The sequence below is a fragment of the Acanthaster planci genome, linkage group LG02 (assembly GCF_054643075.1).
Source record: "Acanthaster planci isolate LZ-2023a linkage group LG02, COTS_SCS, whole genome shotgun sequence".
NCBI lineage: Eukaryota > Metazoa > Echinodermata > Asteroidea > Valvatida > Acanthasteridae > Acanthaster > Acanthaster planci.
This window is the reverse complement of record NC_141778.1, coordinates 6,839,437-6,853,181: the sequence shown is the minus strand read 5'-3', so window position 1 is coordinate 6,853,181 and position 13,745 is coordinate 6,839,437. Positions and strand designations below refer to the sequence as shown.

The following is a 13,745-nucleotide window of genomic DNA, read 5'->3' as shown; positions in this document are numbered from 1 at the left end:
TTACGTTAGATTTGTGAATTAGTGGTTTCGTGTTATAGTGATTAGAAATTGTTAACGAAGTTTGCTTATCGCATTCACATACGTCACACTTGATAAAAATTTCATCCCGAATTGCCAACATAAATAACTCATAAGAAGAAATGTGGACAGAAAAAGTGGAACCCAAACTCTTAATGGAAGATGACATTTATGTAGAACCCTCAGTTAGACTGCAGTTGAGCTGGTCTTGTGTCTTGTTTTGAATTGTATATCTGCAATGGTGTCTGAAAATGCCCGACATGTGGCGTTTATAGTAATTTGCTTGTTCCATTTGTCACACTTGATCAAGATTTCATCCAGAATTGTCAACTTAAATGACTCATGAGAAGAAATGGGGACGCAAACAGTGGAACATTAATATGGAACTCTATTATTGTACTGCATTTGAGCCGGTTTTGCTGTATGGTGTGAAGGTTTGAGTAAAATGTAAAGCCTGGTTTCAATATGGTCGTTTGTAATGCAGACTGTCTGCAAGACACGAAGACGCAGACACGAACGGAAGAGACGGTATGACGTCATTCCACCCTAAAATTGAAACAAAATGGCGTACGAAACTCACATTTGCTGACATTTGCTGAAAATACGCTTTGAAATTGATTGTACCCCCTGGACGTCACACTTACGAACCGGAGACACAAGATTGTGCGTGAAGCGTCACTTCGGTAGTATATACGGTGACTCCCACGTGCTTTGTTTTCGAATGACCTTGTCCTTGTATAAGTCGTGTGTGTGAGTTTGAACGTCGTGTCTGTAAGCGGTCAGGGCCGATTTCATGAAGCTGCTAAGCACAAAAAGTTGCTTAGCAGAGTATTATCTCCCTCAGGAAAAACAGGTTACCAGACAAAAATTCATGTCATTTTTATGATAAGCGAACATCAGCTGAACACCAGTCACAAGCAATATACAACACAGGAGTATTGTGGTTGGTAATCCTGTTTTTATCAAGGGAAAAAAATCATGCTAGAGATCCATGAAATTGGCCCTGACTACTCACAAGCACGACGTTCGAACTCCGACGTTTGCAATTCACAAACACGACGTTCAAACTTACAAAAAGACGTTCAAACTCACAATCACGACGTTTGCCTGACCGCTTTAGAACACCAAACGAATTGCTTGTTAAGGCTAATGTTGCACAAGTTTAATGACGCAAGCGCCGTTTTATAGCTCCCTTTCACTCAGCTGTGACCGCAATGTCCCCAATAGACTAAGGCCTATATATGCCGGTGATTGAACAGACTAGGGACTACATGTACAAAGCGGGCATGTCTAGTCGTAGGGGAAGCTACCTCGGATCTTTCCAACAATCTCATATTTATGTAGCAAAAGAGTATCTCACATCAGGAAAGGTTCACTGAAACAGCACCCCCCCCAAAAAAAATACAATTGTTCTCACTCAAGACAACTAAGTCTCTTTATATCAAGATAACAAATTTAGGCCTAGTGAAGTGAATAAAACAAATGGGGCCCACACCAAGGAATAACGGTGCCTCACTAAAGGCAAATAATTACAGAGGTATGATATTTTTGAAACTGGGGGTCGTATTGAATTCCTATTTAGGGACAATAACCAAAGGGAGACAACACGTCGTGTTCGCATTTTAGAAAGTACGCTTGTTAAATTCATGGTTGGAGAGGATCTAAAATGGATTTGAAGGAACCTAGGCACTGACTCACTGAGTGAATCTGAAATTCATACTCAGACAGTCTCCCTATTCAACAACGTGCAACTGGACCGTGTATTAACATTTTGATAATGCCTGCGCTGGCACCTGGATACAAGATAGCCAATCGATTCTGATTGGTCAAGAGTCTGTGTGCATGCGGCTCGCCACGCGGGCGCCAAGTCCGTATAAGGAGTTTCTTTTGGATAAATTGCACTAGGAACATACCATAAATGAACAGGGTGTTCGGAAAACTGAAAGTAAAATTCTAGAACAACATCGTTGCAAATCCGTCACATTTTGACTTCTTTTGACTCTGACTAAAAAGGTATTTATGAACAGGAATAGACATGCGCTTGGCAGTAGGCTGAACGCTGATCAGTCGTGTCCATTCTCCTGAGCCGGTCTGAAACTCATGTTTAAGACCAGACAAGCACATATTTATTTTATTCCCTTATTATAACAACATTATTCCATCAAAATCACCTTCTGGTACCTACCTTCAATTACGAGTTTCAAAGAAGAACCTTATTCTCAGAGAAGCCACTTTTTATCATGTTCCCTGAATGTAATTTGTCAAATGGGGAGGTACCGACTACTTTAAATGTTTCTTAAAACCTTGACATAGAATAAATTACAAATATTTATTATTCATCATTGTAAATAAATTAATCTGCCGTAAACCTTTATTTCAGTGCTTTATTTTTAATTTCCCAAACTTAAGTCTCGGAGAAAGTGATAAGAAAAAAATATTACCATACTGTGCCAGCTGAACTCGTGCATTACTATTCTATACCCAAAGAGTTCAATTAAACTAGAATCAAACTGTGTTCCCGGGCGAGGACTCTCATATTGAAGATTTACATTAGTGAAGAGAAGTTGTCCAATCCATCCCATGATTTGATTTAGTGAAGGCTGAAGACAAAATTATAGAACACTGCATGATGATTGAAAAGTATTTCAGGTATTTCCATTTCATTAAAAAAAACCATTAGGCCACACTGTTGCGGAATTATTGTGTGTCACTGTGCGAAAGGATATCGAGATAGCAAGACGAGAAAGATCGAGAGTAAACAGTGAATGCTACGGCATGGTCAAAGATCAGCTAATGTGTTGCCCTAGAACAGTTGAATATCAGCGCACTGGTAAAAGATGCCTCCCATGGGAACTTCAGCATTGTTGGTCACATAGGTCAACTGTGAGAGAGATAAGGTGAAAATAGATGGGTTAGAAGTCTTGAGTACATAAAGAGGACCACTTTTCATCTGTTTTACAAGAGAAGTGGGAAGAAAAATTCATTTTTTTCGTACCATTGATTGTCAGCTTTAAGCTCACGTAATTGAAAGATACAACTGTATTGTGACGAGACAGAAGGCGCTAGTCACTAAGGTATGGTGCGAAGTTACAGATGGCGTTCTGCCCAGTAACAAGAGCAAATGTTGGACGCGCATATTCGTGTGTTAAGCAAGCGCAGCGCATAGGGGTGCATTCCAACAAATGGTTGTATTTCTGCGCGCGAGCTCCTGAATGTTTTGTGATCCCACGGGATTTTTCAAACAGACAGGGCATAACCAGGAGGCATCATAGAAATATTTCTATCAATCCCGAATTTAGGACTGATAGCTTCCAGTTTGCGGCATTTCTTTTACTAAAAACCCCAAATTGCGGACCTATTTTGGATAGAGGCGGGCGGCTACATTCAGAAATGAGCGCTTAGTTTTATGGCTATTTTGGGGTATCATCGTTCAAAGGCGAATAAAAAAAATTCGTGGCAAACCCCCACGAAATTGAAACGAAAAGTGATCTTCTGGCCATAATCTTCAACTTCCACTGAAAAAATGGAGGCCAACCTCTTCACGAGCTATTTCGGTCTGATTTTGCACTGTTTTCTACTGGCGCGTGTTTGGTGTAGTACAACCATAGACTCCGCGAAGAGCAATTATTGGTTAACGCGGAAGTCACTGCTATGGTCACATCGTGTAGCTCTGTGGTCACATGTAGTGCGCGCGCAAGCGTAGTTGCAGCAGCGGCCCGCTCGCAAAGCTACATAAGGGGCGCGCAGGCTAGGTTTTGTGGTCCGGACGAGTCAAGGACTGACCCTGAGGTAAGGGTCAAGAATCCTGTGCAATGGTTGAAGTTTCCTAGCCTAGTGTGACTGTGCCAAAGTCCCGAGTGGTGCGTGTGTCGCTGAGGGCCTCGGTAGGTTGAAGGAGCTGACTGGTGGTGCGGTATAATTCCTGATAGGAGCTTACGGTCGATATAAAGGCGGATTGCTATCTCGTGACGTGAACTGCGTGTGGCGCAGCCCCGACAATAAGCCCCATAGACTTGCTCAATTCCCTGACTCGGCACTAGATGCCCACATTTAATTGTGTTCACAACTCTGGGCGACGTCCATTCACATACATGCATAACCACACGGTCTCCCCGTCAATAGCGCCCCTACTTTGACGGATGAATCCGCCCCGAGCTGAAGTGCACCCTCAATCGGCGAAAGAAGGACATGTGGTTACAAGTGGGTTAGTTACGCGTACTCAGCGTGCTCCGCGTCAAACGCACATATGCTTGCGCGCCTCATGGCCCGCCTATGCGGTGAGTACAACAGACATAAATTTATGTCTGTGGTGAGTACAAAAAAAACCCTCCTTTGTTTCGCTCAGAGCGGATAAACCTGCCACGTTGATTGTTGTATATAAGTCAAAGATTCAAGAAGACATTTATTCCATACTATTTTTTTTAAAAATTGCATTGATAATTAAGGGAACGCGGTACATAGAAATTGACCAAAAAAAAATCAGAAATTAAAGAAACTTAGTACATTGAAATTAGCAATTTGGATGTAAATAACTTTTTACAGATACATGTAGGCCTACTTAATGAAAAGAGAACATTACAGCTTCTGATAAGATAAAGAAAAGCAGTCCATGTACAAATGAGAAAAGAAAATACTTTTACTAAGTCAGGTGTCCAGGCGAAGTTTGTTTCAGGCCATTGCTGTCCAGGCTACGTCACTAAGCTTTGGGCCGATCTAGGTGACGTCTCAACCAGACCAGAGACAATCGAACCTTCTTGGGGGACGGTATACTTCCATCCCAACGGACTCATCCCTAGCCACTCAGGGACCTTTCGGTACATGCCCTCCGGCTCCACGCTCCGACTGGAGGAGGAGGGCACCCTCGCCTTCGCCAGAGGGGCGTGCCGCCACAGTATTTACCATTTCACCCGTTTTCACCTTTACTAACTTTAATACAGAGTTTGTCCACATTTCCTGAACTGCTAATTGAGTGGTGCCTTCTCTTAGTGTACATCATAAGTGTCAAAGTCCGTGTCTGTCTTATGCAAAGGAAACCCTGCCATAATTTTATGTTTTTGGCACGGTGGCTGGACTTTGCAATACATACACCGTCCGTCAAAATTTACCCTGACAATCAGCAGAACTGAATTCCTTTTGAACTTTATCACCGAATTTAAGATTTTTAATTCTTAATGAGTACACTGAATTTCTATAGCAATTTAGATGCTTTTGCAATCATAACATCAATCGATTGCAAACAAGCAGTAGGATTTGTAGAATACTCTTTAGATAACAAAGTCTTCAAAGTTCGACGACAGAATAATTGCGAATGTATGTTTGTTCACTCACCTGGAGTATGGCAGGAACTCCAATAGGTCTGTGAATGAATTGCAATAGGGGTAAGTTTAATTCAGGATTCAATGACAAGAGATATACATTATTTGCGGCAAAATGGAAACGTGAAAGGGGGCAATTTCATTCGAACTTTGCTTTGACGTTGACCGTGACGCTCACAACTGTGTACATTGCAAGGTAGTTTTATTGCCGAAGGTAAAGATATGTTTGTCATATGTTTCAACTTTCAAAACACAGACAAAACAGATATTTGGACGAAGGGTACAAAGCCTCCTCCTTTGCAGAAGTGGGATTTTCAGTAAAAAAAAAAAGGTTAGTGGGGGTTGACATTATTGTTGCATTTTACTTTTTTCATATACAAAACGACCAAAATGGTCATGAAATGCCCGGCAAAATGGCAAATTAAAAACATCATAAAGATGATGTGAAAACAGTTTGTAAAAGATGAACAAAATTCCAGAAACTCCTCTTACCCTCTTGGCATGGTGACATTTGGGTAGTAAAGTGTGAGAGAGGGTGTGGCTCCATCGTTAACCTTGCTCAATATCTGGACATCGGTGGAGGTCAAAAACGATATCTCAAAATAACCCTGAAATCCAAAAAAAATGCACATGACATGATTGGAATGTAGAATCCATTTACACTGCATGGTCAATTTTCTCAGTTTGTGTTTTTTTTAACCCTGTCTGATTATGTCCTATGTGGGATTGGCTATTTACGAAAATACACAAGTGTACATGCACATCACAAGAATTTCGATGAAAGATGTCTCACACTCTCACTTTGGAAAGCCTAATACAGCTCTCCTGGGACCCCCATCCACATTTTTAGAGTCATTAATTAGTCTGGTGCCCATCTGGGTTCTGTATGTATATGTAAGTTAAATGTACCAATAGATTCCTTTCCATAGCTAAGCTCTACCCATCAAGGAGTAAATAAATGCATACCGACGAGGGCTCGGGGTTTTCAACCTGAAATAGATTTTGCTATTATATTATACGGCACATGAAGCTCCAAAAATGCTATCCTTGTCTGTTCAAAGGAACTGAAAAAGCTTTTGTCTCAGCTGAGGGGCTGGGCTAATCATTTTTGCGCTCCATAGGGAATATTCTGTCTGCAGCATATATAGTCTCACGTTTGTGGCTGTTCCGTTTGGAAAGGTTTCAAAGTGGTTCAAGTTCTTCTGGAAGATGACAGTGTACAGAGATCCTCCCCTGCCAAGGAGGGAAACAGAAAACCAAGAATGAACAGATATTGGAAGTATATATGCCAGTGAAATACTGATTTGGTTAATGTTTGGAAATTCTGCCAAGCAGTGGACTTTGTTCAGGGCCCTGCGTGCCTTTTGGTGCTTCCTGGGTTATCTAAATTTTACACTATGCAGGGAACAAAACAATATAATTTGTAGTTTACTTTAAAGAGATGTCATCTCCGATACCTAGTGTAATTAACGCAACACATAAGTCCCACAGGTAGGTATAATATATACAGGCCGCTGATAGGCTGTGCCTGTCATAATCCTGCAAAATCCTCCAGAACATCCAGGCTTAGTTTCAGAGAGCTTGGAGGGTTTAAGTTAGAATAAATTCAGTATCCAGAGTTAGGAAACTTTGACCTTTGTATTGGTACATACTTAATTTGAATGCCCGGCTTATCTTGAATGCGATTCCCGCATGGTTTAATCAGAAGACCACAGTCACCAGCGTCTATAGAGCAGGAAAAAATAACCGTGTCTGAATTAGACCCGTATTCTCAATCGCATTTCAACGCAAGCAATTCGTAGGCGAGAGAACACATGTATCAGATTATTAGTTTTGGTTCCAAGACCTTCCAGTGGTTATTCTGCGACACGAACCATCACACGTACACCGTTAGAGGGCGCTATCACCACACGAATCGTTATCACCATAGAGATCATAAAGCAATATCACTATGGTTATCACAGCGTGAGCATAGAGTAGAACCGTTCGGTTCGCAAGTGCTACGTCACTTCAGTTTACACCACGCCCACTGCACATAGAGTTACATGCAATATCACTAGCCCCTGGTCGAGTAGAATACGAAAATGACGCTGGCTGGCTCTTCAGGATGGGGGGGGGGTTTGCGCTTGGCGTGCGTACAACGGACTGTAAGCCTATTTCATTCATTGATTTAAAAGGGGGTGTTCGTAAGGACCTGTTTCATTTAAAGCTACAATCTCCATTGTCTTCATTAGCTACAAGGATTACTGGAGAACTTGTGCTATTTCTAATATGTACACCAGCCCTTTGTTTCATGGAGATAATTCTAGAAAAGGATTCCCATTTCAGCTTCTCGATCCTGATGTGAATCCTGCACGCGAACCGTCACGTTTATAATGCACACGCTGCGCCGTGATCTCCTCAGATTAACACCCCCAAATTCTATTCATAACAACGATTTATTCTGTAAAACTCCCACCTTCAACATTGATTTTTTTACCTGAAATGTATGTGTAAAGGCCTCACCTTCATTGATTAAAGGAAATCCTTCCCTTCGTCATGATCCTTTTTCCACACCGTTAAAAAACGTCTGAGTGATGCGTGCCATTCAAATTATGTCCATTGCTTTTGGGTAGGCTATGCGTATAGTCCAAAAATTCTTCAAGTTTGATCAAAACTTACACGGTGCGTGGAGATGCAGCACGCACAACTGACAGTCGCCACAGAAATTCGGACAACAAAGTGGCACGGGGCACAGTCAAAAAGGAATTTCAGGTAACAAAATAGTTATTCCGAAGACTCGAAAATTTCGTCTCGAAAACTACGTTTTCTGATACAAGTGAAAGTCCCATATTAGAAATATATCATACAGTTTTATACACTCGGAGTCACAATTGAAATTATTCATACAATATGAAAAAATATTGCCGGCTGTTCGTGGTTTCGAAGACTTATCGTGGTCCATCCATGGAGCGATAGTATATCTAAAACCTTGAGCGCTGGCTGGGCGCGTCCATATTTGTGCACAAACCTATTGAAACAGTAACCAAGTTGCTGTGCATGTTAATTTCTTCTTTGGTATAAAGATAATCACTTGTTTTGGGGCATGTGATTAGTAAGGGGTATTGCAGCATACATGTGTACAAAAACATGGTTATTTCTATGGAGTGGATTTTTATATGCGGCCTTTGACAGAAGTGGCAAGTCTCTTTTGCTGTCCAGTGTATGTGTACATGCCTGTGTAGGCCTACTGGTGGTCTTTCCAAAACAAACACAATTATTTGCCATGAATTAAAAAGCTTGCCTTCATATGTTGATTACAACTTTACCTTTAACATTGATGCCTTTCATGGAGCCACGCTGGTGCGGGTTCAGGAGACAGATGTGAGCTGACGCTACAGCGACGAGATAGACCATAACAACTGCAGCCTTCATTGTGCAAATTTCCGGGCTGAGTTTTGTTTCTATGAAACAACACTCAAGAAACATGAATAGTGAAGTAAGATACGTGTAGGCCTACATGTTGCTTGCAGCTTTGTAACACCTCATGAACATCTGGTTACCAGAATTAGAAGTCATACTGCTCGGATGGCATGATGTTACACGCACGTACCATTAGGCTGAGTGTAAGTTACAAGTGATTTTCGTTCTCTTGCAGGAATGAAGTCCGATTCTTCCCACATACAAGACAGTGCAAAATTCCAAGTATGTGTCAATTATCGATAGATTTCTTAGGAATTGAAAAAAAAGAAAAAAGAAAAAAACGTGTTTGGCGTCCCCACCCGCTTCTTTTCGGGGGATGCCTCGTGTTTTTTTTTCTAATTTTTAGAAAAGTTGGTAAAAAGCATAAAAAATATCAACTGCTTAGTCAAATGAATTATTTGCAAGCTGGAACTCCTAAACTAACGTTGGACTCTGTTGATGACCACGTATGGCTTTGGCTGCAAATTTCACATACGTGCACCTTTAGTATCGAGGTGGCGGCTATCTTGAAAATAAACCCCCCGCCCCGCCTATTTTTCCTCCCTATTTTTCAAAAAACCTGTTTTTATTACTTGACCTTGTTACACTTGATCAAGATTTAATTACGTCCAAACCTTGTATCGATTGGAGCGAAATAGGAAGGTGAGAGCGCCCCCTGTATTACATATGCAATATCCCATAATTACAGTCATTTGCAAAAGTTTAGGACTACCCATACAAAATGCATTAACCTGAAGAAAAACCAAACGTCATGGCAATTTATGTTTATTTTCAATGTGTAACCTTAGTATCTTGGTTAAATACCTATTTGAATTCATTCCCATGATTTGAAATGTTAACAGTCTAATATTTAGTGTGCCCTCCTCTAATTTTTAGTGTGACTACTTAGACTGGCTTTTTTTAACCCATGCTGCTTCGCAGACAAAATGCTATACAAGGCCTGCCTTTGCAAAAAATTTCATTCAAATAGGTATATAGCACTACACTGATGTTATGCGCCACTGTAAAATCATGTTAACAGTGAGACAGTGTAATGCAGGCCCAGTGACAGAAATACCAACAAATTCCAGGTGGTCTTAGCTTTAGCAAACGACAGTGTTCCGTTTAAACTTTTGTTCGTCGCCCAGCGCCCGAGCAGGGCGGTGGGAAGGGCCGATGGCTTTGCACAGTAAAGTCAAGGAAGTACGCCATCACACAGGGTCGCAGCTAAAAACTTGCAGAGCATTGTAGATAGGCTAAACTTTTGCCAGGCGCGCGAGCTCGCGGCGGTTATCAATCCATATTTTTGTTCTTTTTTCCACATTGCTGAAAATATTCTCACTACACTTTGTTTGTTCATCCAAAATGGATCAAGATAACCAATTATTTGGAATATATCACCAAGAGACACTTGATCAGCGATACTTTGAGAGAAGATAAAGTATCACACAGTGATTGTAACAAGGCCATGTTTTATCATGGAGCCGAAACTTTGCCCGTGTTCATGCATTGCCATTGGCGAACCAAAAGTTTTAAAAATAACGCTTCGCTAACAGGAAATTATCACCTCGCGGTCATAGGCCGTGCTTAGTGTAGCCAATCATAGAGCAAAGCCACCAGTCCTTCCCAGCGCCCCTTTCGAGCGCTGGGCGACGAGCCAAGTTTAAAGTATATTTATTGGTCCACTGGTCTGACGTCTTCTTCTGATTTAGAGCGCTAGCTCAGCGCCCTCTGGCTGGTGCGTGAGTTCGGTTGTACCATAGGTTAGTGTCCCTGGCGAAGTGAGCCTTGGTTGAGCACCCTCACAACTATTAATTATCAACATTTATCCATTAAGCTAAGCATTTGAAACCATAATTTCCTTCACCAGTTGGAAATGGCCCACCTAATCGCCCGCATACACAGTAATTTGTTCCCTGTAAATTTTCACAGTATTACTGGCAGCACGGACGCCAGTAGAATTAATGATTTACAGTCATTTTTTTACCGTAAATCGCCGTCATTTATTGGACAGTAATTAACCGTAAAGACAACAGTAGTTTATCTCAATTAATTACATTAATTTGATGTAATGTAATTACATTGATGTAGACATTAGACACAGCAAGTTACCGTTTTTCTTGATTACAGGTTCAATCTATATGGGTATTTAGGTATAAGTTTTGTTGATAAAGGATTCTCAAATTCACGTTAATTTTAGCAGTTCAAATATGATTACGTATAAGATACACATACCTCGTATTCAGACGCCTTGATCGCGGCAGAACTTAATTTACATTCTTAATGTACACTTACATTTTGTATATCTGCATTTGGCGCCCAAGTGCAATAATGGTTGAAGCATGAAAAAGTAAGATTTTTCTTTTTTTACGTTCAATTTATATTTTTAGGCACTTTGTCGCATCTACGCATAAAACTACATCCAAAAAGCACAAACATTTGTCAGACTATTGTCAAATACTTGCGTAAAGAATGGGAAACCACAAAATTATCTGGCAAAAGTAGCAACGCCCCATTTTTGTCAATATTCATATTGAGGTCAAAGCTTATCCCGTAAAACATTACTGTTAAATATACAGTATTGTACTGCATTCACAAAAGTACAGTAAATACGTGTAACAAACACGTTTAATTACTGATAACTTCGTTTACAGTCGATTAATGATGCAAAAATACCGTGCAATACTGCTCATTTAACAATATTATTTTACAGTTCAGGATTTCCCTAAATATAAAACAACATTGATTAATAAACGAGACAAATCAGACGAAACCGGCAACTGTCATTGTTGCGCTTGTGCATGAGGGTTTCCCCACAACACCAACCCCCAAGGATCTAACCCTATCGCCAACCGCTTAGTAGTGATCCCCTGGTGTGGCTCGTAGTTAACATTTAATCCCAAATAGAGATATATATATATCGAGACTTGCAAAGTTAACGTTTAATTGTAAAATATAGATATCTCTATTTCTAATAGAGATGTCTGTATTGTTATGGATATATCTCTATTGGTCCGCACCATTCCTGCCTATAAAAATTCCAACTCACAATTGAATGCATGTCATTTCCAACGCATGCCATTACCCAGTAAGGGCCCCTGTGGGCGTTCTGCATTTTGGTGTATAATTTCATCCCAATGGCCCTAGAGGTCATAGGGCATCCAAAACTATAAATAATAGAGATATCTCTATTAGAGATAGAGAGATCTCTATTAGAAACTGAGCGACATTTAACATATTATTATAATTAACATAATCTCTATTTCAGATTAAATGCCAATTTTGCACGATATATTGGCGTCCATCTTCAAACGGACATGCCCCCGGTCACCTCCGATTTCAGCTGCTGATTGGGTCGGCCAGGGCACGCATGAGGCTCCCTCACATCGATGGAGACCGCCACATTACTATTACATGTCCAAGTTCCCAGCTTTGCCCGAATGGCAAGAGGTGCACGAGGTTTCGGACGTGCAGACCAGGGACTTGTGCATTTTATTTGTCGTTGGTGGAAGGCGGAATTCCAATTTACTTTAACAATCTTAACTATAGAAATTCATTGTACAAACCTGTGTGGGAAACACATTTATATTCATATTTTGGCCAACCAGATATTCCCATGCATGGATCATTGTGCACGTTGCATGGTTTCGACCTGTTTGTTTAGCCTGTACATGCATAGGCTCTAATTATAGCCACCTGGCAGGGGACTTTATGGGCCGACCGGTGAGCAGAAGTGGCTGGGTATACATGTACATCTACCCAAGAATCCATGCTAAACGTCGTGCAGAGCCAATGGCGGGGTTCGTGGGGGTGCAGCGCAGATGACAGCCCCATGGCTGCGGTGATGTCACGTACACGAGGCTGCAGTATCACATCTACTCCTCGCGGGAAGGAGATGCTTAGAGTCATAATGATATTAAATTGCCTGTACAGCTTTCCGCCATTTCGTTTGCTTTAATTTTAAGCCTAGGTTTGTAAATCAGAGTAGGCCTATAGCCTTTCATGAAGTATAATACTCAAAGGTATTTTATCCGAAGTTGTGCATTCTGAGAAAGATTTAGCACAAAACTGTCTTTTTAAAACGAGATTTCATTCCCCGTCGGGTTTCATGGTGAGTGAAACGATGTCTACCGTAAATGATCAAAAATATTTAAAAGTTATTTTGTTTTAATAACTGCATAAACAAACAAAATGCAAAGCAAACAGGTAAAATAAGGCATCCTCGAGTGTATATTTTCAGAAATATTCCTGCAAAAGGTGGTAAAAATATTTTCCAAGTAGATGTCACTATTAATACTATTATCAGATATTTTCTCAGGCATTGGCAGAGAAATTATTTCCTTGATTCTATCTCTTAAATAATCTTGGCTGGTTACATAGGTCCAACACACACTAAAGTTGTCTTAGAATGTGCAACTACGTCCTCTAAAAAAGAACAAAACAATAATATAGAGTCACTTTGGAGAAAAATGTACCATAGTTTTACATGGAACGATTTTGACGGCCAAACAGAACTCACCTGAATGTTCTTAGAGCCCGTGTTTTCAAGAACCAGTCAGGTGTCACGTCGCGATGTCACAAAATGATTGCCTAACACCTAGAGTACAAGTTTTCAATCAAAACAAGCGAATTTTCCAATTTTTCGAACACAATTTTCCCGGGTTCGCAAGTACATGTACTAACTGGTTGCTGAAAATTTGCCGTAGAACACTGCATTGCGCTATGTTCACATTGTTTACCAGTGAAGGTTTAACAATGTCATGTGACGGGATGATCAAGGTTTACATAAACTGTCATATGGCCAGCACGTGACCAGGTGGAAAATTAGTTTATCTATTTGTAAACAAATTGAAGTTGCCTTTGCTCTATCCATAAGTCCATGGTTCAACAATTCAGTCCTCATGATTTATTGTTGTGTAGATGTGCAACAAATGCTGTGCTTGACACAAAACTTTTATTTGACGCGGTGCT

The 13,745-nt window shown here is 40.7% G+C and overlaps 1 protein-coding gene across 2 annotated transcripts; it reads right to left on the bottom strand.

Moving 5' to 3' along the window:
* Positions 1–1,329: 1,329 nt before the first annotated feature.
* Positions 1,330–13,506, bottom strand: LOC110986721 (uncharacterized). Of its 2 annotated transcripts, none has more exons than XM_022248857.2 (7): positions 13,294–13,506; positions 8,642–8,789; positions 6,986–7,058; positions 6,488–6,566; positions 5,826–5,941; positions 5,347–5,374; positions 1,330–2,899 (listed from the first exon to the last, which is right to left on the bottom strand). In XM_022248857.2, exons 2-7 carry the CDS (start codon positions 8,745–8,747, stop codon positions 2,822–2,824), a joined length of 480 nt encoding a protein of 159 aa, XP_022104549.2. In that variant the 5' UTR covers positions 8,748–8,789; positions 13,294–13,506; the 3' UTR covers positions 1,330–2,821. The 2 variants fall into 2 exon arrangements, with proteins under 2 accessions (XP_022104549.2, XP_086989612.1); XM_087133486.1 differs by having other exon boundaries at positions 8,642–8,776.
* Positions 13,507–13,745: the final 239 nt, after the last annotated feature.